At 42.6% G+C, this 23,705-nt stretch overlaps 1 protein-coding gene across 1 annotated transcript; it reads right to left on the reverse strand.

Annotated features, from left to right (window-relative positions):
• Positions 1–474: 474 nt before the first annotated feature.
• Positions 475–23,640, reverse strand: ATP6V1E2 (ATPase H+ transporting V1 subunit E2). The gene is made up of 2 exons (XM_045549533.1): positions 22,778–23,640; positions 475–1,451 (listed from the first exon to the last, which is right to left on the reverse strand). Exon 2 carries the CDS (start codon positions 1,346–1,348, stop codon positions 668–670), a length of 681 nt encoding a protein of 226 aa, XP_045405489.1. The 5' UTR covers positions 1,349–1,451; positions 22,778–23,640; the 3' UTR covers positions 475–667.
• Positions 23,641–23,705: the final 65 nt, after the last annotated feature.

Here is a 23,705-nt window from a genome sequence, read left to right on the forward strand (position 1 = left end):
AGGGAGGGGGGTAGGCATTGGGAGCCAACCCCATGCATGAGCCATGGCTACAAACCTCTGGCACAGGCTCCGATGTTCCATCTGGCTTCCCTTACAAACCACGCATCCAAAGATAAAATTAGGATTTCAGGGCAGCAGCTACAGAGCATTAAACCCCAAGTGCTGGGCCCTTCTGAACATGGAGTCCTGTGTGACTATGCTGGTCATATGCCCATGAAATTGGCCCTGTACACATGAAGAAGACCTCTAAAGCTCATTAAATAACATAAGTTCAGATACCAAAGCTGAAACAAAAGAAGGAAACCACACTTCACATGCACGTTAAAGAAACATAGAGCACCCAGACCCACAGTCCAGGAATGCCACTCACACCTCACCCGAGGCCAAACTAAAGAACAGATGTCCTGACCTCCCTTATCCCAGACTACAGAACGGAACAGAAGCTGCGGTATGTACGGATGAACTGGAATTCAATTTCTGACCACTAATTTAGGCTTTATGCCAAAATTAACACTTTATAATGCCATCAGCTATTCAAAGCGTATTTCATGAAAGATAGAACAATATCAGAGCATCAAAGAGGAGGAAACATCAAGAGTTTCCTTTGCCCAAATAACTCCAACTTCTATGGCTTATCAGTTCAACACAAGCTTCACTTCCTAGAGGCTTATATAAAAAACTTTCTGTTGGCATTAGCTCCAAACAAGGCCATTCGTATTTCTGGCATCTTTTGCTGGGCTGAGAGATCTAGTCGACTTTCCAAGGTATTGGAAACCTTTATTCTCTGATTGCCGCTATAGACCTCCACACCTCCAGCTGCATTCACAGCCAGGTGTGCTTCTTGATCAATCTGGACCTCCACATCTTTTTGGGAAACCATCATGTATTCGGGGATGGCTTTTTGCACTGCAGCCTCCACCAGGAGGAGGTCCTGTGGCCTGCAGCGCACGATCATCACAGGCTCCAGCAGTCGGAGCAAAGCCTGGAGCACAAGTTTATCCAGCAGCTCCTGGTAGATGTCTGGGTCCTCCACAATCTGGCTAAGCCTCATCTTTGCATCATGCAGCAATTCTGAGATGAGGTCATCTCGGGCTCTCAGGACTTGCAGCCTTGCCTGATTCCTCATGGTGGACATCTGGATTTTCTTCTGCTGCTCTATCTGCTTCTCCTTCTTCTCATAGTACTCCATGATCTTCAGTCGTTGGGTTTGCACAAGGCGTCCTTTTTCAATGTTAAATTCTTCCTCAGCCTTGGCGTCTATTTCCTCTGCTTTTTCATTGGCCTCTTGTTCAATGAAAGCCATCATGTGCTTAATCTGCTTCTGCACATCGACGTCACTCAGGGCCATGCCTACTCTCAGAAAGGGAGGTGGAGGGAGTGCTGATGGACTCTCTGGTTCCTTTGATTCAGGGCAGAGTTTCAGGAGTGTCTTCAGAGTTCCACTGCCTCAGCTGTAGAGTGCACAAGAGGGAGGAGAGAAAGTCAGAACCTAAAGAGAAGGGTCATGGAGACCATATGTACACCCCTCATTTCACAGATGAAGAAATGGAGGCCCAGCCAGGGAAAACAATTTGTCCAAGATCATAGTCTAGAGGAACAGAAGCTTGAACCTGGGTCTCCAGAGTTCCATCCCTGCTACACTCACTATTTTTTGTTATCAAATAATAATGAGACACTTAGGGCAGACCTATCTAGAAGCTCTCTGATGGCCTAAGATTAAGATAACAAACCAACAGAATAGAAATACAAATTAATACATAAATGGAAAGCGTATCCACATTTTGAGTGGAGAGGCCTGGGGAAAGTCTTAAGAAACTGATGGTTAGACAGGATTCAATCCAGAAGGCGCCTGGAGGTGAAAGGGTTTCAAGAGCCCTCCAACGATACAAAGAGGTAGAGTACTACTAGACAGATAATGATACCTTGAAAAGAGCTGGGAGTGGTTTGCAAAGCTGGATGTGTATCTGAATCACCTGGGAGACCGCTAAGAAATATAGCTTCCCAGGCCCCACCCCATACCTACTGAATCAGAATCTCTACCAATAGGGGCTGGGAATCCATATCTTTAAAATGCTCCCTGGGATGCTCAATAAACATAGGAAAATGATGTATGAACAAAACGAGAATATCAACAAAGAGACAGAAATATAAAAATGAACCAAACAGAAATTTTGGAGCTGAAGAATGAAATTACTGAATTGAAAAACTTCACTAGAGAACTTCAACAGCAGACTTGATCAAGCAGAAGACAGAAACAGTGAACTTGAAGACAGGTCATTTGAAATTATCCAGTTAAAGGAGTAAAAGGAAACAAAGAATGAAAAACACTGAAGCATGTCTAAGGGACCTATGGGACACCATCAAGAGGACCAATATATACATTATGGGAGTCTCAAAAGGAGAAGATTGAGAGAAAAGGACAAGAAGCTTTTAAATAAATAATAGCCAAAAAACTTCCCAAATCCAGGGAAGGAAATGGATAATAAGATTCAGGAAGTCTAATGGACTCCAACTAAGATAAACTCAAAGAACTACATATTGAGACACATTATAACTAAATTATCAAAAGTCAAAGACAAAGAATTTTGAAAGCAGCAAGAGAAAAGAGTCTTGCCATGTTTAAGAGAGCTTCTGTAATACTTAGCAGTTTCCTTGCAGCCCAGGAAGGAGAGGGATATATGCTCAAAGGGCTGAAAGGAAAAAAAAAAACTGATAACAAGAATACTACATTTAGAAAAACTGTCCTTCAAAATGAAAGAAAAACAAAGACTTTCCTAGATAAACAAAAGTGGAAGAAGTTCATCACTACTAGATCTGCCTTACAAGAATTGCTAAAGGGAATCTCTCAATTTGAAACAAAAGGATATGAGACAGCAACTTGAAAGCATATGAAAGTATAAAGCTCACTGGTAAAGATAAATATATTGGCAAATACAGAATACTATAATACTATAACAGTGGTATATAAATCACTTTTAATTCTGGTTTAGAAGTTAAAAGACAAAAGTACAAAAAGTAACAATAACTATAAAAATATGTTAGTGGATACATAATATGAAAAGATGTAATTTGTTACATCAATAACAATGTCGTGGGGGGAAAGAGTTTTTATACCTGATTGAAGTTAAGTTGTTATCAGGTTAAAATAAATTACCATAATTAGAAGATATTTTACATAAGCCCATGGTTGTTACAAAGAACATATCTATAGAAAATACACAAAAGAAAATGAGAAAGGAATTGAAGCATGTTACTGCAAAAAAATCAGTGAAAACACAAAGACATTAAGAAAGAAAGAGGGAGACAAAAAGCTATGAGACAGAAAACAATTAATAAAATGGCAAGTCAGTGCTTCCCTATCAGTAATTACCTTAAATGTAAATAGATTAAATGCTCCAATCAAAAGACATGAAGTAGCTGAATGGGTAAAACAATAAGATCTCACTATATCCTGTCTACAAGAGACTCCTTTAGAGTTAAGGACATGTGTAGGCTGAAAGTAAAGGGATGGAAAAAGATATTCCATACAAACAGTAACCAAGAGAGAGCAGGGGTGGCCATACTTAGACAAAATAAACTTAAAGTCAAGAACTGTCACAAGAGACAAAGACATTATATAATGATAAAGGCTCAATTCAACTGGATGATAGAACAGTTATAGATACATATGTACCCAACATCAGAGCACTCAAATATATGAAACAAACATTGACAGACTTGAAGGAAGAAATAGCAACACAATAATAGTAGGAGATTTCCATACCCCACTTTCAAAAATGGATAGAACATTCAGACAGAAGATCAGTAAGGAAACAGAGAACTTGAACAATACTATAGACCAAATAGACCTAACAGTCATATATAGAACATTCCACACAACATATTCTTCTCAAGTGCATATGAAACATACTCTAGGATATATCACATGTTAGGTCACAAAACAAGTCTTCACAAATTTAAGAAGATTGAAATCATATGAAGTATCTTTTCCAACCATCATGGAACAAAACAAGAAATCAATAGCAGAAGGAAACTAGAAAAATCACAAATATGTGGACATTAAACCACACACGCTTAAACAACCAAGGCTTAAAGAATAAATCAAAAGGGAAATTAGGAAATATCTTGAGACAAATGAAAATGAAAATACAACATACCAGAACTTATGAGATGCAGCAAAAGCAGTTCTAAGAGGGAAGGTTATAGCAGTAAACACCCACATTAAAAAAGAAGAAAGATCTCAAATAAATTACCTAACTTTACACCTCAAAAAGTAGAAATAGAAGAAATAATTAAGCACAAGGTAGAAAATAATAAAGATCAGAGCAGAAATAAATGAAATGGAGAGTGTAAAAATGTTTAAAAAATCAATAAAACTAAGAGTTTGGTTTTTTTTTTAAAAGAAACAATGTTGGCAGACCTTTACTAGACTAAGAAAAAAACAAGACTCAAATAAAATCTGAAAAGAGCAAGCAGACATTACAACTGATGCCATTAAAAAGGATTATAAGAGACTACTATAAACAATAATTTGTTAACAAATTGAATAACCTAGAAAAAATGGATAAATTTCTAAAAGCATACAACCTACCAAGAATGACTCGTGAAGAAACAGGAAATAGGACCAGGCCTATAACTAATAAGGACATTGAATCAAAAACCTCCCAATGAAGAAAAGCCCAGGACCAGATGGCAACACCGGTGAATTCTACTAAGTATTTAAAGAAAAATGCCAATCCTTTTCAAGCTCTTCCAAAAAAATTGAAGAAGAAGAAACACTTCCAAACTCATTTTATGAGGCCAGCATGACCTTGGCACTAAAGCAAAAGACACTATAAGAAAAAAAATTTTTAAACTATAAGTCAACATCCCTGATGACTATAGACACAAAAATCCTCTACAAAATACTAACAAACTGAATTCGATAGTGTGTTAAAAGGATCTCATGACCAAGTGAGATTTATCCCTGGGATGCAAGGATAGTTTGACATATGAAAATCATTGTGATATGCTACATTAACAGAATGAAGAATAAAAATCACAATTATCTCAATAGATGTCAAAATAAATTGACAAGATTCAACACCTTTTCATGATAAAAACTAAGAATAGAAGGAAACTGTCTCACTATAATAAAGACCATTTATGAACAGTCCATAGCTAACATCATACTCAATGATGAAAAACTGAAAGCCTTTCCTCTAAGATCAGGAGCAGGATAAGGATGCCCACTCTGGACACTTCTATTCAAAATAGTATTGGATGTCATAGGTAGAGCAATTAAGCAAGAAAAATTAATAAATGAAAGGCATCCAAATTGGAAAGGAAGAAGTATAATGATCTCAGCTTGCAGATGACATGATCCTATATGCAGAGAACCCTAAAGATTCTACAGACAAAAAAAACCTGTTAGAGCAAATAAATTCAGCAGAGTTGCAGGATACAAAACAACATACAAAAATCAATTGTTTCTATATACTTACAAGGAATTTAAGAAAATAATCCCATTGACAATAGTATCAAAAAATACTTAGAAATAAAGTTAACCAAGAGATGAAAGACTTGTTCACTGAAAACTATAAAACATTGCTGAGATAAATTGAAGACACAATTAAATGAATATCCCACCTTTACAGACTGGAAGACCTAATATTGTTAAAATGCCCATACTAACCAAAATGATCTATAGTTTCAGTGTAATCCCTACCAAAATCCCAATAGTAATTTTTGCAGAAATAGGAAAAAAAGAAATCCTTATATTCATATGGAATTGCAAAGGACTCCATATAGCCAAAACAATCTTGAGAAAGAATAACAAAGCTAGAGGTCTCACACTTCCTGACTTCAAAACATTTTACAAAGCTAAAGTAATCAAAACAGTATGGTACTGGCATAAGGATAGACACATAGACCAATGACACAGAATGGAGAGCCCAGAAATAAACCCCATATTTACAGCCAAATGATCTTCAACAAGGATGCCACGACAACACAATGGGGAAAGGATAATCTCTGCAATGAATGGTCTTGTTACAACTAGATATCCATATGCAAAAGAATGAAATTTGATCCTTATCTTCAACACACACAAAAATCCTCTTAAAATGGATTAAAGACTTAAACATAAGGCCTGAAACTATAAAACTCTTGGAAGAAAACATAGGGGAAAAGTTTTATAACATTGGTCTTGGTAATGATTTCTTAGATATGACACCAAAAGAACAGACAACTAAAGCAAAAATAGACAAATGGAATTACATCAAATTAAAGGGCTTCTGTGCAGCAAAGCAAGTAATCAAGAGAGTAAGACGGCAACCTATGGAATGGAAAAAATATTTGTAAACCATATATCTCATAAGGAATTTGTATCTGAAATATATAAGGAACTCCTACATCTCAATAGCAAAACAATAACAACAAAGTACACAAAGGACTTGAATAAGAAATGGGCAAAGACCTAAGTGGACATTTACCCAAAGAAGTCATACAAATGGCCAAGAGGTACATGAAAAGATGTTCAACATCAGTAATCATCAGGCAAATGCAAATCAAAAGCACAATGAGACATCACCGCATACCTCACACCTGCCATTATAAAGACAAAGGAAAGAAAAAGAAAAAAAGTGTTGGCAAAGATGCGCAGAAATGGAACCTGTGTGCACTGTTAATAGGAATGTAAAATGGTGCAGCCACTACGGAACGCAGTATGGAGGCTTCTCAAAAAATTAAAAACAGAATTACCATATGATTCAGCGATCCTACTTCTGGGTATTTATCAAAAAGAATTGAAAACAGGATTTCAAAGAGATATTTTCACAGCGTTCATTGCAGCATTATACACAAGAGCTAAGAGGTAGAAACAACCTAAGGCTCATTGATGGATGATGAATAAAGAAAATGTGGTATATACATAAAAAGGAATATTATTCAGCCTTAAAAAGGAAGAAAATCCTGTCACATTTTGCATCATAGATGAACCTCGAGGACTTTATTCTAAGTGAAACAAGCCAGTCACAGAAGGGTAAATACTACATGATTCCACTTCTACGGGTTATCTAAAGTACTCAAACTGAGAAGGAGAAAATGGAATGATGGTCGCCAGGGCCTGGGGGAAGGGGAAATGGGGAGTTGCTGTTCAATGGGTGTGCAGTTTCAGTCATGCAAGATGAAGAAGTTCCAGAGACCTGTTGTACAATAATATGCATGTAGTTCACAATACTGTACCATACACTTAAAAATTTAAGAGGGTAGATTTCATGTTACATGTTTTTGGACACACACACACACACACACACACACACACACACACACAAGGATGTCCCAGAAACAGATACCATTCAATGAGCTTGGTGGAAAAACAACCCAGTGTTTGTGACAAAGGCCAAGCCCTTGGGTTCAACCTTATAACTGTCATATGAAGTTAAAAAGAAAATTATTTAGCTCATCTACTCCCCATTATTTAAGGATGTACTCTTTTAAAAACTGCATTTTTGTAGAGAGAGCAGAACATTCTCTGCTCCTCAATAAGGCAAGTCAGTGAATGATTAAAAAAGACGGCTCCTGAGTCACCGAGCTGGTCACCGGCTTTGGGAGCCACTGTCAATGAAGGCAGAAAAGAGTGCAAGATCCAGGAAGCTCCAGGTTATGTGTGTGGAGGAAAAAACACACCAGAGAACACTTACCCGTCCCTTGCCAAGGGCCTGCCTCTGCTCCGGCGCCGGGAGTCTGCACGCAGAATGTGGAACTTGGAACGCACACTGGAACCTGGCACTGTTGCCTCCCTCTTTGTGCAGACGACCCTCGCAGGCTGACCGGGCAGCGTGAATCCAAAGAGCCAGGCTGTCACTGAGGAAGGCTGGCCAAGTCTGCCACGAGGAGGCCAAGAGGGATTTCCTTGGCACCCGAGCCGTGGCCGGGGCTGTCCTGGCACACTCGGAATCTCAATTAAGTTGGCACGCGGTGGGCTTCAGCTCTGGGGTGGGCTCATCTCAACAGATATGTGTGTGGACACATGCAGCCAATTTGTTAACTTACAAATGAAAAATACAGCTGGCATGTTGGCAGATCATGGCCTCCTTTCCCTGTATGTGAGTCACACGTGAGGCCAAATCCAATGGTTGTTTAATAAGAAACCAGCACAAGCAAAATCTACCAGGTGGTCTTTAAGGGAGCCACACTCTCCACAGGGGCTGGGGTGCTCAGGCCTGTGCGGGAGGACAGCCTCTCCACGCCCAGACAGGCCTCGGTGGGCACCGCCAGCCTCCGTAGCACCGGCCGCCCAGCCAGACTGCCGGAATTCAGATCCCACTTCTGCATTTACCATCTGTACGACTCTGGCAAAGCAGTGCAGCCCTTGAAGCCTCAGTTTCCTCGTCTGTCTAATGGAAATAATGATAGCACCCACATCCTAGGATTTTTGTGAGGATTAAATGAGAGAAGTCAATGTTTAGCACAATGCTAGGCCCATAGTTAATGTTCATGCCTGGTAGTCATTATTACTATCATCATTACTATTAATATTATTATTGTTATCCCTTCTCCTCTGATTTAGGCTTCATTCCTCATCACAGAGAACCTATAAGTGATTTGATTTCCACTCACTTAAGTAGAAATATATCCCAGTCTTACCTCCTTGTATTAAACTTAGTAGCCCTGCCTGGAGCTTAGGGACACCCCCCTCCAATACTTCATGGCACCTTTGCCCAAATCTCAGGTGGCTACCATGACCTTGGGGATGGTGGGGGAAGTTCCCCAACCCTGGGGCTCTGGGCTGCGGATGAGGTGGAGTCACCTCGAAGCCTATCACACATCCCTGTCCCTGAATCTGCAGTCCTGAGCTCTCATGTCTCCTCCCTCCACCTCCACTTCTAAACAGCTCATTAGTGCTGGGCTCGAAAGCAGCTGCAGGGTGGGGCAGGGTGGTCAGGGATTGAGCAAGTGTCTGCAGGAATGCGCGTGCCCGTGTAATGTGTCTGGCAGATGTGACTTCCAGTCTGTCTGGGATGGGAATTATAAGCCCACATGGGCCTGTGGCTTGAGCAAATCTACAAAACAAACCAAGAAATGGGAAATGCACACGTCTGATCTTCCATGAAGCTTCGGCCCCCTCCACTCCCCGAGGCAGGTTTGCGCTGCAAGTGGCATCCCCCCCTGCCTGTGCTTGGGTCTGGGGCCGCAGGTCGGCCTCTCCAAGCCAGACTTACCTCCCATAACCTCTTCACTGTCAGAGCCTCTTTGTTGCCCCCCAAACAAATCAGGCTCAGTCCCACGTAACAGCTGTGGCTCATCTGTTCTCTCGGCTAAAGTGCACTGCGCTCCTCCCTTCCACTCACTAAATAAATCCCACGTTCTCAGGCCCAGTTTAAGCCCCACCTTAAACCAACTCCTTGACCTCTGGACTCCTCCTCAAAATAACCACAGCGTGGCCTGTTTTCCAGACGCAACTCGGAGATGGATTCAGTGTCCTTTGCTGTTCCAGTTATTAATATTTTTACTTTCTCCAGGAAACTTTGAGAATAAGAATCTCCTTCCTGAGCAGGGGCTGGGTGCAGATAGGTGCTCCTTAAACATGGATTGGGGCAGGAGGGATGATTTCTGGTTTTTGCCTTTTTTATTGTGAAATATAATACACACTCAGAAAAGGGCATAGAATGTCAATGTACGGCTTAATGAATTAACATGAGGCAAATATTCTGTAACGACCACCTAGGTCACAAGATAGAACATTGCCAGCATCCCAGAAGCCCCTCCAGAGGGCCTGGGGGAAGGAGACAGTACCAAAGGGTGATTGTGTATTTGTGGGCACAGGAAGAGTCCTTAGAGGAAACAAGAACTTGAAGATCTCCCTTCTGGGGCTGTCGCCTACCTGAGCCTGCATGCTCCCTGGGGAAGCACAGCATCCACGGCACCGCCAGAGGAGGGAAAGGCAGGAGCGCTCGGCGGGTAAAATGTGTCTGTCAACCTGGAGCCTGCCCAGACCCTGAAGCAACTGTTCATTCCAGCTGGGATTTGTTAGCAAGTCTGAGGTCAGACGTGTCTGGCTGTGAGCTCCCCACCCCTGGTCCAAAGGGAAGCAGCGGCCAACGTGGGCCTCCAGACACTTAGAGATCGCAGAGTGAGGAAGCGAAGGGGCTTTCCTCCCTGGGAGCACAGGGCAACTTGCAGGGCCCAGGAAACAGGTGGGAAAATTCAGAGGCATAATTACTCCTTTGGGGATTCCAAATATTAAATATGTGGGAACAGGGCCTCCCCTTTCCTGTCTTTGTTGTGTTTGTGGAACACCTACATGTGCCAGGCACTGTGAGGGCACCAGAAATAAAGAACAAGGCAGATTCCACGTCTGCCCCCCAAGCCCCCAGTGTAACAGGGAGAGGAACCCACGAGCAGGTAATCACATGGCAGTGTGGTGTGTTAGGAATGAGCAATTTCAAGAAGGCTAAGAATGAAGAGGTTCCGTCCCTAAGCCTCTCTTGCCAGCTCATCATGGGCTCTTTTATAATGTATTGCCCTGCAGACAGTGAAACCCAGTAGTGGGTGGTTTGAGAATTTCCATCAGTAACAATAGAACACCGATGTGGAGAGAGAGGGCTGGAGATGAATAAAAACACATAAACCAATTTAGGAAAATACAGACAAGAAAATGAGGTTTCAGGGCACATCAACATAATACCTTAACTTGGAGGCAAGTCACCTGGAAAAGGTAGAAAGTTCACCATGTTGTACATGTGTCAGAATTTTCTTCCTTTTTAAGGCTAAATATTTCATTGTGTATATATGCCACATTTTGTCTATCCGTAGACACTGGGTTGCTTCTACCTCTTGGCTATTATGAACATGAATGTACAAATATCTGTTCCAGTCACTGCTTTCAATTTTTGGGGTACACAGCCAGAAGTGGAACTGCTAGATCATATGGTAGTTCTATGTTCAGTGTTTGGAGAAACCTCCATACCATTTTCCACGGCAATTGCACTACTTTGCAATTCCACCAGGATTGCACAAGTTTCCATTATTTCCACATCCTTGCCAATACTTGTTGTTTTCTGTTTTTTTCTTTTTCATAATAGCCATGCTAATAGGCATGAAGTGGCATCTCATTGTGGCTTTGATTTACATTTCCCTAATGATTAGTGATATTAAGCACCTTTTCATGTGCTTATTGGCCATTTGCATATCTTCTCTGGAAAATGTCAACTCAGGTTCTTTGCCCATTTTTCAATTAGGTTCTTTGTATTTTGTTGTTGGTGTTGTGTTGTAAGAGTTCTTTACCCCTCTGTGGTCCCAAGGACTCGGCCCCAGCTGTGTGGCAGGGTGCTCAGCCAGGCAACACAGCCCTCTACCACGGTTTCTCAGAGTGTGGACTGTGACCCTTTAGTGGGCTGTGAGACCACTGAATAAAAAGAAATGAAACCAAATGGAATAGAAAATCCAGAATTCATTACAGGTAGTAAGGTTAAGTATTGTTTTATCAAACTTTACTTGTTATATGTACACACACAAATTTAATATGTATATGTATATTTTCTGACTCACAATGAAAAACGTATTTGTCACTGTCCTTTGCAGTATAAAATATTTGAAAAACTTGCCCTAAAAGTTAACTGAATTCATCCTCCTTAGGAAGCAGTAAAGCAACCCTCTATTACTTAAGAAGATCCTTGGAAGGTCTCATGTACCCACTCAATCCACTTGTCAAAGCACTCACCCCCTAAACAGGGGGTGGCTGGGGGTGGCCCGAAATCCCAGCTACATAGTGTGTAAGCGGTTTATATGGCTAACAGTTAGTAAGCATGCCCGTGTGTCGGGTAGACATGGGACATCACAGGATGTAACTCCTCTGAGGCAGGTCTCCCTTCTCCCGCTTCATGAGGGTAGGGACCAGGCCTTCCCTGAAATAGGAAGTCTGTCTTTGACTTGGATGCTCTATGGGCAGCAGCTTGGTGTCAAGCAAAGCACACTGGACTTGGCATCAGAGGTTCAGACCCCAGTCCTGATGTCACTCAAAGGCTAGGCAATCTGGATACATGCTCACAATCTGCCGGAATTCACCTTGATAAAGATACAAAACTGCATCCGTAAAATCAGGATGCTAACGTCACCCTCAAGGTGGAGCTAAGGAGGTCAAATAACAGAAGGCATGAACAAGCTTGGTAAAGTGTTAGCTGGAATGTTAGATGTTGTCACTCGCAAAACATCACCTCCCTGATCTCTCAACACTTCTCACAGAGTCTAGTGCGTAGCAGTAGCTTAATATTAATAATAATGGTTTGTTGGACCCATGGATGATGGACAGGTGGTCTGTCTCCCCTATAGACTGCCAACAGTCTTAAGGCAGGAAAGAGGATCTATGTAAAGATGATAAATGCAAAGGTGACGAAGTGTCCTGCCCCAGAGGGACACCTTTGTTAGGTCCAGAGCAAAAAGGGAGACACACGAAGCCTCATGTGTAGCAAAATGCTGTTTTATTTTCAACGTCTGGACGCAGATGGTTGGAGGCCAAAGAGCGTCCACCCCGAGGGAGGGGAAAGCCTTGGGTTCCATAGAGGAGATTTTTTGGGGGAGAGGGTAGTCAGTAACACCTGCAGAGATAGGGGAGGGGTAGCTTCATCCTTATCAGGGGTGATAGGAATGCTGGTGTAGCTGCAGCTGCCTATGTTCGAAGTTAGATTTATAACCTTGGACTCTGCAGACTCCTGCGGCATTCGTTTCACAGGCTTTATGATATTTTCCAGTTCCCACTCTAAGTAAACCTAACAACCTTCTCCTGTCCTGCCCACATTGCTGGAAGACAGAGCTCAGGAGGAACCTGTTAACTGTAAGTTATTTAAATGAATTTGCCTGGGGTCCTCTGGTTAAGTCTGTTCTACTCAGAGAGGTGACCTGGAGGTCCAGGAAGGCTCCCACATGCCTAACCTACTCTAATCAGGGATGACAGTGTAATTAACGCCTGGCCAACTGGAGTGGTCCTGCCTCAGTCAGAACAGGGTCCTGACCACCCTCTGCTCAGCCTGACAGTAACCCTTTAGATACTGAATCAGGGGGTCAGAGGGATCCAGGGAAAGGCCTAGGATGATTGGGGCACCTGAGGAGCTCAGAGCAGGGAGTGGTTAGCAACCAGCATAAAATTATTTCAGTATTTTCATAACCTGTTTGGTTACATTATTGTAAAGGGATTGAAGATTAAAATTCCCACCTTTAACTGAAGGTCTCAGGAACACCCAGTTCAGGCCACAGCTGCTCTGCCACACACATCTCCAGCATGCAGGGTGTCTCCAACCACCTACATTCAGAACCCTCTCCCCTTCTGGGCCCACGATCCCCTGGCTCCCTAGAGCGTGTGAGAGACCAGGGTGGCTCCAGGAGCGGCAGAAAAGAAGCTGAGGGGAGGTTGCAGCCTGTGCACAGGGATGAGACGGTGCTGGTGGGTGAGGCGGTTATGCCCCCAGACTCCACCACTATCTCAGGGTAGGTCAGGCAACCACTGCTTAGGAACCCAGAACCAACATCTTCCTCCCTTCCCCAGCCCTCATTCAGAGGTCAAACAGCTTGTCCTTTAAGTGCTCAGACACAAAGGTTCTCATTTCCCCCTCACCACCACTGGAGAGCAGGATCACTGACCCAGCCCCCTCCCTAGGTGTTATTATAGATGATATAATTATCGATATGGTTGCGTTTAGGTCTATCATCTTGCTATTTGTTTTCTCTATGTCCCAGCTGTTCTTTATTCCTTTTTTCCTGACTTTTTTTTTTGGTTGGTGGAATGCATTTTTGAAATTGAGGTGAATTTTACAGTAACATAAAATTAACCATTTTAAAGCGAACAACTCAGGGGCATTTAGTACAGTCAATATTATATAACCACTACCTCGATTTAGTTTCAAAACATTTTTGTCACCCCAAAAGGAAACCCCATTAAGCTGTTGCTCCCCATTTTCCCCTCCCGCCCCACCATCCCTGGCCCCATGGTAACCACCAATCTGTGTTCTATCTCTATGGACTTACTTCTTCTGGATATTTTGTATAAACGGAAACATACAATGCGTGACCTTTTATGTCTGACTGCTTTCATTTAGCATACTATTTTGGAGGTTCATCCACATCATAACATGCATCAGTACTTCATCACTTCTATGGCTGAATAATATTCCATTGTATGGAAACATCACAATCTTTATCCACTCATCCACTGATGAACATTTGAGCTGTCTCCACCTTTTGGCCACTACGAATAGCGTTTCTATGAACATGCCATGCACATGTATTTGTTTGAGTACCTGTTTTCAATTCTTTTGGATACATACCTAGCAGTAGAATTGTTAACTTTTCAGAAACCTCCAAACTGTTGTCCACAAAGGCTGAACCGTCTCATATTCCCATCAGCAATGTACAAAGTTCCAGTTTCTCAACATTTTCACCAACACTCATTATTTTTCTTCCCTTACCCCTAATTGTAGCCATTCTAGTGGGTGTAAAGTCGTACCTTATTATGGGTTTCAGTTTCATTTACCCAATGACTAATGATGTTGAACATCTCTTCATGTGCTTGTTGGTTATTTGTATATCTTATTTGGAGAAATGTCTATTCAACTCCTTTGCCCATTTAAAAAACTGGATTATTTGTCTTTTTTATTGTTAAGTAGTAAGAGCTTTATTTTTAACATATTCTGGATGCTGGACCTTTATCAGATATATGATTTGTAAGTATTTTTCTCCTATTCTGTATGTTGTCTTTTCACTTTCTTGATAATGTCCTTTGATGCAGAAGTGTTTTTTTTAATTTTGATGAAGTCTAGTTTTATTTTTTCTTTTGCTGCTTGTGCTTTTGATGTCATATCTAAGAAACTATTGCAAAATCCAACATCATAAAGATTTATCCTTATGTTTTCTCCTAAGAGTTTATAGTTTTAGCTCTTGTATTTAGGTTGTTCATTCATTTTGAGTTAATTTTTGTATATGTTGTGTGGTAACAATCCAAATTCATTCTTTTGCATGTGGTTATCTAGTTGTCTCAGCATGATTTATTAGAGAGACTAGTCTTTCCCCATTGGATGGTCTTGGCTCCCTCCTGCCTTTTTTGTTATTATTATTTCATTTTATCTGCACTACTGGTTTATTAGTTATATCTTTGTTTTATATATTTGTATTTTTATAATGAATGCTCTAGGTTTTACAATATGCATCTTTAATTTTTCCTAGTCTACCTTTGCCATAGTTTGAGTGCATGTGTCCCTTCAAAATTCATGTTGGAACTTAAACACCAAGGTGATAGTATTAAGAGGCCGGAACTTTGGGAGGTGATCTGGGAGGCCAGAGCCCTCATGGATGGGATTAGTGCCCTTATAAAAGGGCATAAGAGAGTGTGTTCATCCCTTTTCTTGCCCCTTTTACCACGTGAGGACATAACACTTCTTTCTTCCTCTCTGGAGGATGCAACAACAAGGCATCATCTTGAAAGCAGAAAGCGAGCCCTTACCGGACACTGAATCCGCCAACATCTTGATCTTGCACTTCCTAGCTTCTAGAACTATGAGAAATAAATTTCTGTTATTTATAAATTACCCAGTCTAAGGTATTTTGCTCTCAGAGCAGGAATGGACTAAGACATCAAATAATACTATACCACTTAATGCATAATGTAAAGATTTTAAAAGATATATAAGGATTTTATATGTTTCTGGTTTTCTTTGGTGTTATTTTTGTTATAGATTTTATTTCTACATGTTATAAACCATGTAATATATTGCTATTATTTTTGCTATAGAAAGTCCATTATCTTTTAAGGAAATTATTTAAATGAGAAAGAAATGTCTCACATGTACCCATATAATTACCATTTCTGGTGCTCTTCACTCCTATAGATCCAAGTTTCCATCTGGCATCATGTTCTTTCTGCCTCAAGAACTTCCTTTAGTATTTCTGGTAGTGCAGATCTTCTGGTTTAAAAAAATTCTTTAAGCCTTTTGTTGTCTAAAAAAATACTTATTTTACCTTCAATTGTGAAGGATATTTTTTGCTGAATGCAGAATTCTAGGTTGACAATGCTTTCCTTTCTTTTATTCCTTTCATCACTTTCAATATGCTGTTCCATTAAGTTCTGGTTTGCATTGTTTCCAAAAAGAAGTCTGTAATTATTTCTATCTTTGTTCCCCTTTCCACTTTTAATTTTTTCTATGTATTACTGGTTTTGAGTGATTTAATTACGAAGTGCCCTGTTTGATACGGTTTATTTTGTGTTTATCCTGCTTTGGGTTTGTTGAGCTTCTTGGACCTGTATGTCTATAGTTTTCATTAAATTTGGAACATTTTTGGCCATTATGTCTTCAAATCATTACCCTCAGTTCTTTTCTGAGACTCTAGTTATGTGTGTATGTTAAATCATTCGATGTTGTCTTACAGGTGATTGAGGCTCTGTGTTTCTGTTTCTTCCCTCCCTTCCTCCTTCCCTCCCTCCTTCCCTTCCTTCCTTTCCTTTCCTTCCTTTCTTCCTCTCTGCGCTTTAGTTTGGGTAGTTTCTATTGCTATGTCTTAAATGTCACAGATATTTCCTTCTACAATGTCCAATCTACTCTTAAGCCTAGCCAGCGAGTTATTCAGTTCAGGTGCTGCACTTTTTAGCTCTAGAAGTTCCATTTGGTCCTTTCTTATATCTTTCCTTTCTCTCCTCACTATGTTCATGTTTTCCATTAAATCTTTGTGTATATTTTATATTCCTTTTTCAGTCCTTGTGTACTAAGTTCATTATCTCTGTCATGTTTGGGTTTGGTTCTATTGACTGATATTTCTCCTGATTTTGGGTTATATTTCCCTACTTATTTGAATGTCTAGAAATTTTTGACATGCTGAATTTTATGTTGTTAATTGTATTTTTTTGTTGTCCTTTAAAAAATGATGAAATTTGTTTTGGCTGGCAATTATGGTAACTTGTTCATTTTGAGGTTTTCTGTAAGCCTTGTTGGGGGGATGTCTAGAGTAACCTCTACTCTGAGGCTAATTTAGCCCTTATGGGGTTTATACTGAATTCTCTAGACATTTGACAAGGTCTCTTTACATAGGCGGGTTGAAACTCAAACATCTCCCAACCCTGTGTGAACCTTGGGAACCAATCAGCTCACAGCTCCCTAGTAGTTCTTTGCCTAACATTGCGAAGTTTCATCCTACGCATGTGCAACCTAGTATTCAGTGACAGACTCAAAAGGATCCCAGGAACCTTTTTTGCTGCCATACTCCTTCTTCTCTGAAACTCTGCCTTGAAAAGTCTCCCCAGTTATCTTCTCAACTCTGCAAGCCCACTCTGCTCTGCTTGGGTTCACCCTTGCTGTGCTACAATTCAGAAAGTGCTTCCAACAGAAAGTTAGGGTGATAATGGTGTTTGTCCCATTTGTTCCCTTCTTTCAAGAATCACAGTCCTGTGCTTTGTGCTGTCCAATCACTGAAAAAAGTGATCTCATATATTTTGCGCAATTTTCAAGTTGCTTACATAATAGAAAGGTAAATCTTGGATATGGTGGAAGCAGAAATTTCTACTTTCCCTACATGAAACATATTCAATATAGTGATCTGCTTCTCTAATCCCTTCTCAGGAGGCTGGGTTGCAAGCAACAAAAGCTGTCTATGGCTGATTAAACAGAAAAGAAATCTTAAAAGGATCATGGGCGGCTCACAGCATCAGTAGAGGGGAGCTAGAGAAGTTGCTCAAGCCAGGAACAGTGCCCAACACATGGCATAGGAACTATTCCGATGAGAAAACCACTCTGGTATCATTGCTGCCACCAAACTCTAGACAACCCATGTGCACAGTTGTCACTTCTGAACCAGAAACTCAATTATACCACACCACCACCATTGCCTGCCCTGATGTGTCACTTCCTGTGTCAGGAAATAAATTGTGTACCCACCACTATAACTGCAACCCCCAGAGAAAGTGTGCCCTGTATTTAACTTTAGTTTCAGTAGCTCTTACGTCTGACAAAGAAAGCATTGGTCTGTAATTTCCAGCTTCTATAAGAGACACAGTTTTCTTCCCATTGAGACTCACAGAGTAGCAGATTCTCCAAACTCAAAATGTGGTTCTGATGTTTAGTGGCCAAAACATCCACTGCAGAGGAACAACTATAAGTGAGTCGTGGTTTTCTGGCACTGTTGGTACTAGAAGCATAGAATAAAATCACTAATTTCCTTACTGGAAGAGGGATCTGTAATGCAGCAACCTTTGGATCTCATGGGAGGGGACGACTCCCAGATCATGAGCCTTCCATACCAGCAACTCTAAGGAAGTGTCCTTTCCTATAGTTCAGCAATGGGTGGCAATGCCATCAGTCACAATGATTGGTCTCCTGACCTGAGGTTGCAGCAGAAAACAGTTAGAAATGAAACTGGCAAAACATTATTAAGGGTGCTCGAGCCAAAATTCTCAGAGGCTGGGGCATACTTCTGAGTTTGTGGTATGTAATGAGCTGGGAAAAGGGATCTAGACACCTAACTGGAAATGAAAACCAAGTGAGCTGATCTTATTGGATTTATTTATCACCCTGACCATTAGGGACTAGTGACCTTTAAGAAATTGCTGCAATATTTAAACCATTAATCCCTCAGCTCAGAATATTGTGAAATGTACATTACACCTGAGCCCTAAGAGAAAAGGGTGCAGATGAGGAGATTTTAGTGGCAGGCAGGTAAAGAGGGATAGGTATGGCATATAGCATGACGCTGCATGGAAGGCCAGGTGGAGTCTGGAGGGCAGAGGAGCCCTGGGGGCGAAGAGGCTGCAGTCTGAAGGTTCTGGGCATGTGTGGCAGAAAGAAGCATAACAGATGAATAAGGCAGCAGCAGGATAAAAGAATGATAGCTATTTTACCTCCTTACCAATACTCTCTAACAAGAGGCTTCAGGGAGGGAGAAGAGAGCAGGCCAAGACTTAGGGATTCAGAGTAAGCATGGACTCCTGTACTGACAAACCAACTGCCTGAAATGTGGAACAACTCATGGATTTGACCTGAATCCTTCTCACCTCCCTCTCCCCTTGACATTTCTTCCCTCCTAAAATTCTCTATTTCCAGAGTATCCTGGGGAAGGCCGAGGAACTTTGAGTGGTAAGCCACAGCCCAATTGTCATGGGTATTGCTGGTTGCCTTCCCAGTGTGCATTCCCTTATACCTGCCACCCAGTGCAGAAACCATAGAATCTGGGTGGAGGCAAAACCCCAGCCCCTGTAGGGTGGGGCTGACAAGCCCAATTAAGATAGACCCAACCCCTGTCACAGGCCTAGGACAACTGCCTCCTGATGTTTTGCAGGCCACCATGATTAGTTCAGGGATGAACTAAACAATATCAGAGGAAGTCCAAGGCTTTGGTGCAATGAGTGGGTCAAGAGAAGCTCTCTCTCCCTCTGGGAAGTGCAGTATATGGATGCTTATGCCTGAACCTGGGGCAGCCTTCTGCTTCCAAGAGAGAAGGCAACCTAAGTAGAAAGTTGACCCATAGAGAAGAGAAAAACCAAGAGAAGTGCTGAATAAAAAAGAACGAGAATTCTGATCAATTCATGACCTGGAGCTTGAGCTACTTCTGGATTTTTTTCTATTACAGAAGTCCACATACTTCCTTTGTTGTTGAAGCTGGTTTGGGTTAACTTTTCTGTCACTTGCAACCCAAAGCATTGTTGCCACAACACCAAATGATCTATGGGAGTCCATTCTTCCATTTCTTAAGTGGATGTGAGGGACACATGAAATGACACAAATGAATATCTTTTAGAATCTTACTGTCCTTCTGGAGTTCTACTCTCAGCTTGATTTAGGCAGTTGGTTGCATGGTTAGGAATCAATAGGAGATGGGAAAGGCTTTAACAAGTGCAGAAGAAACCCAAATAAGAAGTGAGAATAGCAACAGAGGAGATTAAAAAGGAAAAGAAAGAAGGAGAAGGTAGATGGAGTCACAATGCAGAAGCCTCAGAGTTATCTAGAATCCTTGTTCTCTGTCACACAAGTCTGTGGATTCTGTCATCTAAATATTTCTGAAACCTGCTGCCATGTTCAGTTCAGACTTTCACGATCTGTCTCCTCCTTGCTCTGTCTACCTTCACCCTTGTCCTCTCCAAATCCATTTTCTACAGCAGTCCCAGAGTGACCTTCTCAAATGACAGATCTGAACTTGTCGTTTTCTATTCAAAAACTTTTGATACCTTGTCAATGTGGAACATAGCAAATAGCATGAGTTTTGAAGACAGAACATTTTGAAACCTAGCTATGCTACTTACCAGCTGTGTGACTTTGGGAAAGTGTCTTAATCTCTCTGCACATCACCTATCTCAACAATAGTGATGATACCATGATAGTCAGAATTCCTTTGGTTACCACGTACAGAAAACTAACCCCTGCTCACTAGGCAAAAAGAGGGGAAGATTTATTAACTCCAGTGACGGACGGAAGAACAGGAGCACAAGAAGGTCTCAGAGATGACTAGAATTAAGAACTCACAGATGGCCTGTTTCCCCTAGGCCTCTTCTGACAGGGGCATAGGGGGAGTGGGTGTTGCTTTCTGTTTTTCCTTCTCTCTGCACTTTAGCTTCACCTCCTTGGATTGGCTGTTTCATGAATGGCCGAAACATGAATGGCTCACATTGCCCAGCACAGTTAGTAAAAGAGGAGAAACTCCTGCTGTGAATCCCAGATTCTCAGGAAAGGGCTTTGATTGTCACATTTTGCATCCTGTGCCCCCCTAGGGCCAATCAACAGAGGTTAGGGGCAGGATGTGTAATAAGATGGCAACTTCCATCTAAACCACATGATGACAGAGATTAAATCAGAAAGAACATTTAGTAGAAGCAAATGGAGCTGTTCTGGATGGACAAACGGATAGATATTCTCTACAAATCTTACCTTGCATGGTTGCTTTGGGGAAGAAATAAGATGACCTTTATCAATGAGCATCAAATGCCAGGGACAGTGCCTGGGTACAGTACACAGCTACAGTATACAGCAGATGCTCTACAAGTTCTTGTATATTCCCTGCATTGCTTCCTCACTCCCAGGGCCTCTTCTTGCCTAGATGGATAGTGCCTTCATCTTTTGCTAAGTAGAAGAATGTGCCTTCCCCCAGGGTGGATGCACCCCTATGGGCACAGACTGCCCAACCAGGATGGGGCCCTGCATTCTTCATTTCACTTTCAGAAGCCATAGTCTGGCTGCATTATACGGTTCCCAATTAAATATAAACCAGTTCCCCTGCACCACTAACCCTGTACTCTGCCCACCTTAGAGGGCTCACCATTCCCAGGAGGTTGCGTGCTGTTTCTTTTTGCCCTGATGAGGGGCTCTTGGCTTTTCCCAGGCATTTTTACCTTACTCCTATTAGCCTCTTAAACCTCAGGCCAATGACACGGCTTCTGCAAATCCTTCCTCAACACACCCAGAACTCTGCACTAACTGCCTCCTCTGCATTTCCAGAAGCCTGTTCTTTGTTCTCTAGCACAGCGCTGCTCACATCCTAGAGCACTTACCTGTTTGCTCATCAGTTCCCGCCCACCGCCCTTGCAGTGACTGAGGCTCTCCAGCTCTGCCTCCCTGCCTAGGAAAAAAGCCTGGCGTCAACAGACCTCAATAAATGCTTGTTTTTGAAATACGGGATGAATCAATGAAGGGGAAGAGGGAGTAGAGGAAAAAGAGAAGAAGGCGGCTAAGTAGAAATTTCACTGCTTTCACACAGACCTATCTCTTTCAACATTTGCAGTTAAAACAAAAGGAGAGAAGAGCAAGCAGACAGCCTATGAGACACTCAGAAACCAAGTTGCTTCCTGTCTCTCAAATCCCTGAAATTTGAGAACTATCTTACCACTTGGGGCATTATCTTCTTTACCCATGGGAAAGTGAGGTTTCTGTTGAGGTCTGTTTAGTCCATCCAGCTAAAGCATTCATGGGCTGACATGGGGCATCCCGGATTCCCCCCTCCCCCCACGCACACCCCACATACACACCACATGGGATTGGCCTCAGAGCTCTAAGTATTCCTGGCAATCAGTTTTGGCATCTCCATGGGCCAAAAGAATGAGGTCACTGTCACCAATGAAGTCACCACTGCATGATTCATCTGACATCAGTTCCCCACTTGGAGTGCTCTGACATTCCCAGAGCTTCTCCCAGAACATCCAGAACCCAGGGTCCTGGATTTATTTATAGATGAGGAAACTGAGGCCCAGAGAAGGGAAATGACATGCTCAAGGCAACGCTGCAATCAGTGTCAGAGCTGGGACCAAATTCAGCTCTCCTGGCTGAGTGCCCTCCTGTAGCTTCTTAACCTTTTGATAGACTCTCCTTTCAGAATACTGGCCCCGGCAAACGCTGCCTGAACAAACGGTTCTGCCAGCAAAGAATGGGGCAAGACCCCCTCCCCTCCCCTCTGAGGAAGTGGCAGAGACCAGCTTTGAACCAAGATTTGAGCTCAAGGCACTGTGCTGCCCTCCTTAACCTGCCATTCAATACATACGAAGTATCTTCCAGATTCATTACACCTAAAGCAGCCCACAAGGCGAACGCCCACACGCAGACACAAAGGGCTAAAGGGCGGGGCCTGGGGACGTGCTCAATGAGGATCTGCGGGGAACTTGAAATAATCGCTGAAGTCTTCCTGGGAGAGTGAAAATCAGATGCCGGTTCGAGCTCAGGCCTGGAAAGTGAGGAATGGGAATGTAACAGTGAGCATTTCCCAAAGTGTGCCCCAAGTCCTTGAGTGCTGTGAGCCTCTGGGATAAAGAACCACTTCACCTCCGAGGTCTCAGCTCACTCACCTGCAACCCAGGGAGATGGTCCAGTGACCTCTGCGATGCCTCTCAACACAGCTTTTCGCTAACGCTGAGAATCGATGAAAGGAAGAGATTTATCTCAAGTCAGCAAGTTGGGGGAGGGGGGCAGTGTCAGCGTGGAGTGCACCCTCGCCCCAGTGCCAATGTTCAAAGCTTACACTCTTGGCCAGTGAACAGGACCTGGACAGACGGGTGTTTCCAGGCTTTGCCAGACACAGGGGCAGGGGTTGCCACCTCGGTCACAGGCCAAATTTTAGAGAGCGAGGGTGTATCAGTTCTCCGGGATTACAACCGAATACCTTCGAGGGACACTGGGGACCGAAAGGGGACCTTGGAGAATGTCGCCTCCAGGGGGAGCACAGGTACATTTGCCCAGTCCAGAGCCGACGGGGTCTCCCTTTTCTGGCTGGTTGGGGTGGGGGTGCTCCAGTGGTTCAACATGCTGTATCCCCTTTAGTCACCGGTTTCATAGTAAACGATTCAAGCTCTTGCTGTGAAAGGTGTGGGGTGCTGGCTCGGGGACCAAACAATAAGCCAGGAGTCCCTGCTTTCCAGCTCAGGGATCCCCCCCATCACCCTTCCCCCACCACCCTGCGCGCCTTTCAAATTAAAAAAAAGAAATAACCCTATGGCCTTTCTTCCTGATTTCTAGTTCCGTTGTGCACTTAAGAGGCCGATAGCATGGCTCTTGCCTTCCGGGTGGAGTTTAAATATATATGTATAATTTTGCATGACTGTTGCGTCATCGTTCAAGTCGCCGTGGTTCCCCAAGAGGCCTCCTCGTCTTCTTCCAGCATCGGGGCCTGTGGACGCTTCCGGTGCTGCGGGCACTTTCGCGAGGAGCCCTCGGCTCCTCCCGAGCGCTTCCCTCTCGGCCCCCTCCCCCAGCCTCACCTTCCTCCCCCTCCCTCCT

The sequence above is a fragment of the Lemur catta genome, chromosome 4, assembly GCF_020740605.2.
Source record: "Lemur catta isolate mLemCat1 chromosome 4, mLemCat1.pri, whole genome shotgun sequence".
In the NCBI taxonomy this organism is placed as follows: Eukaryota; Metazoa; Chordata; class Mammalia; order Primates; family Lemuridae; genus Lemur; species Lemur catta.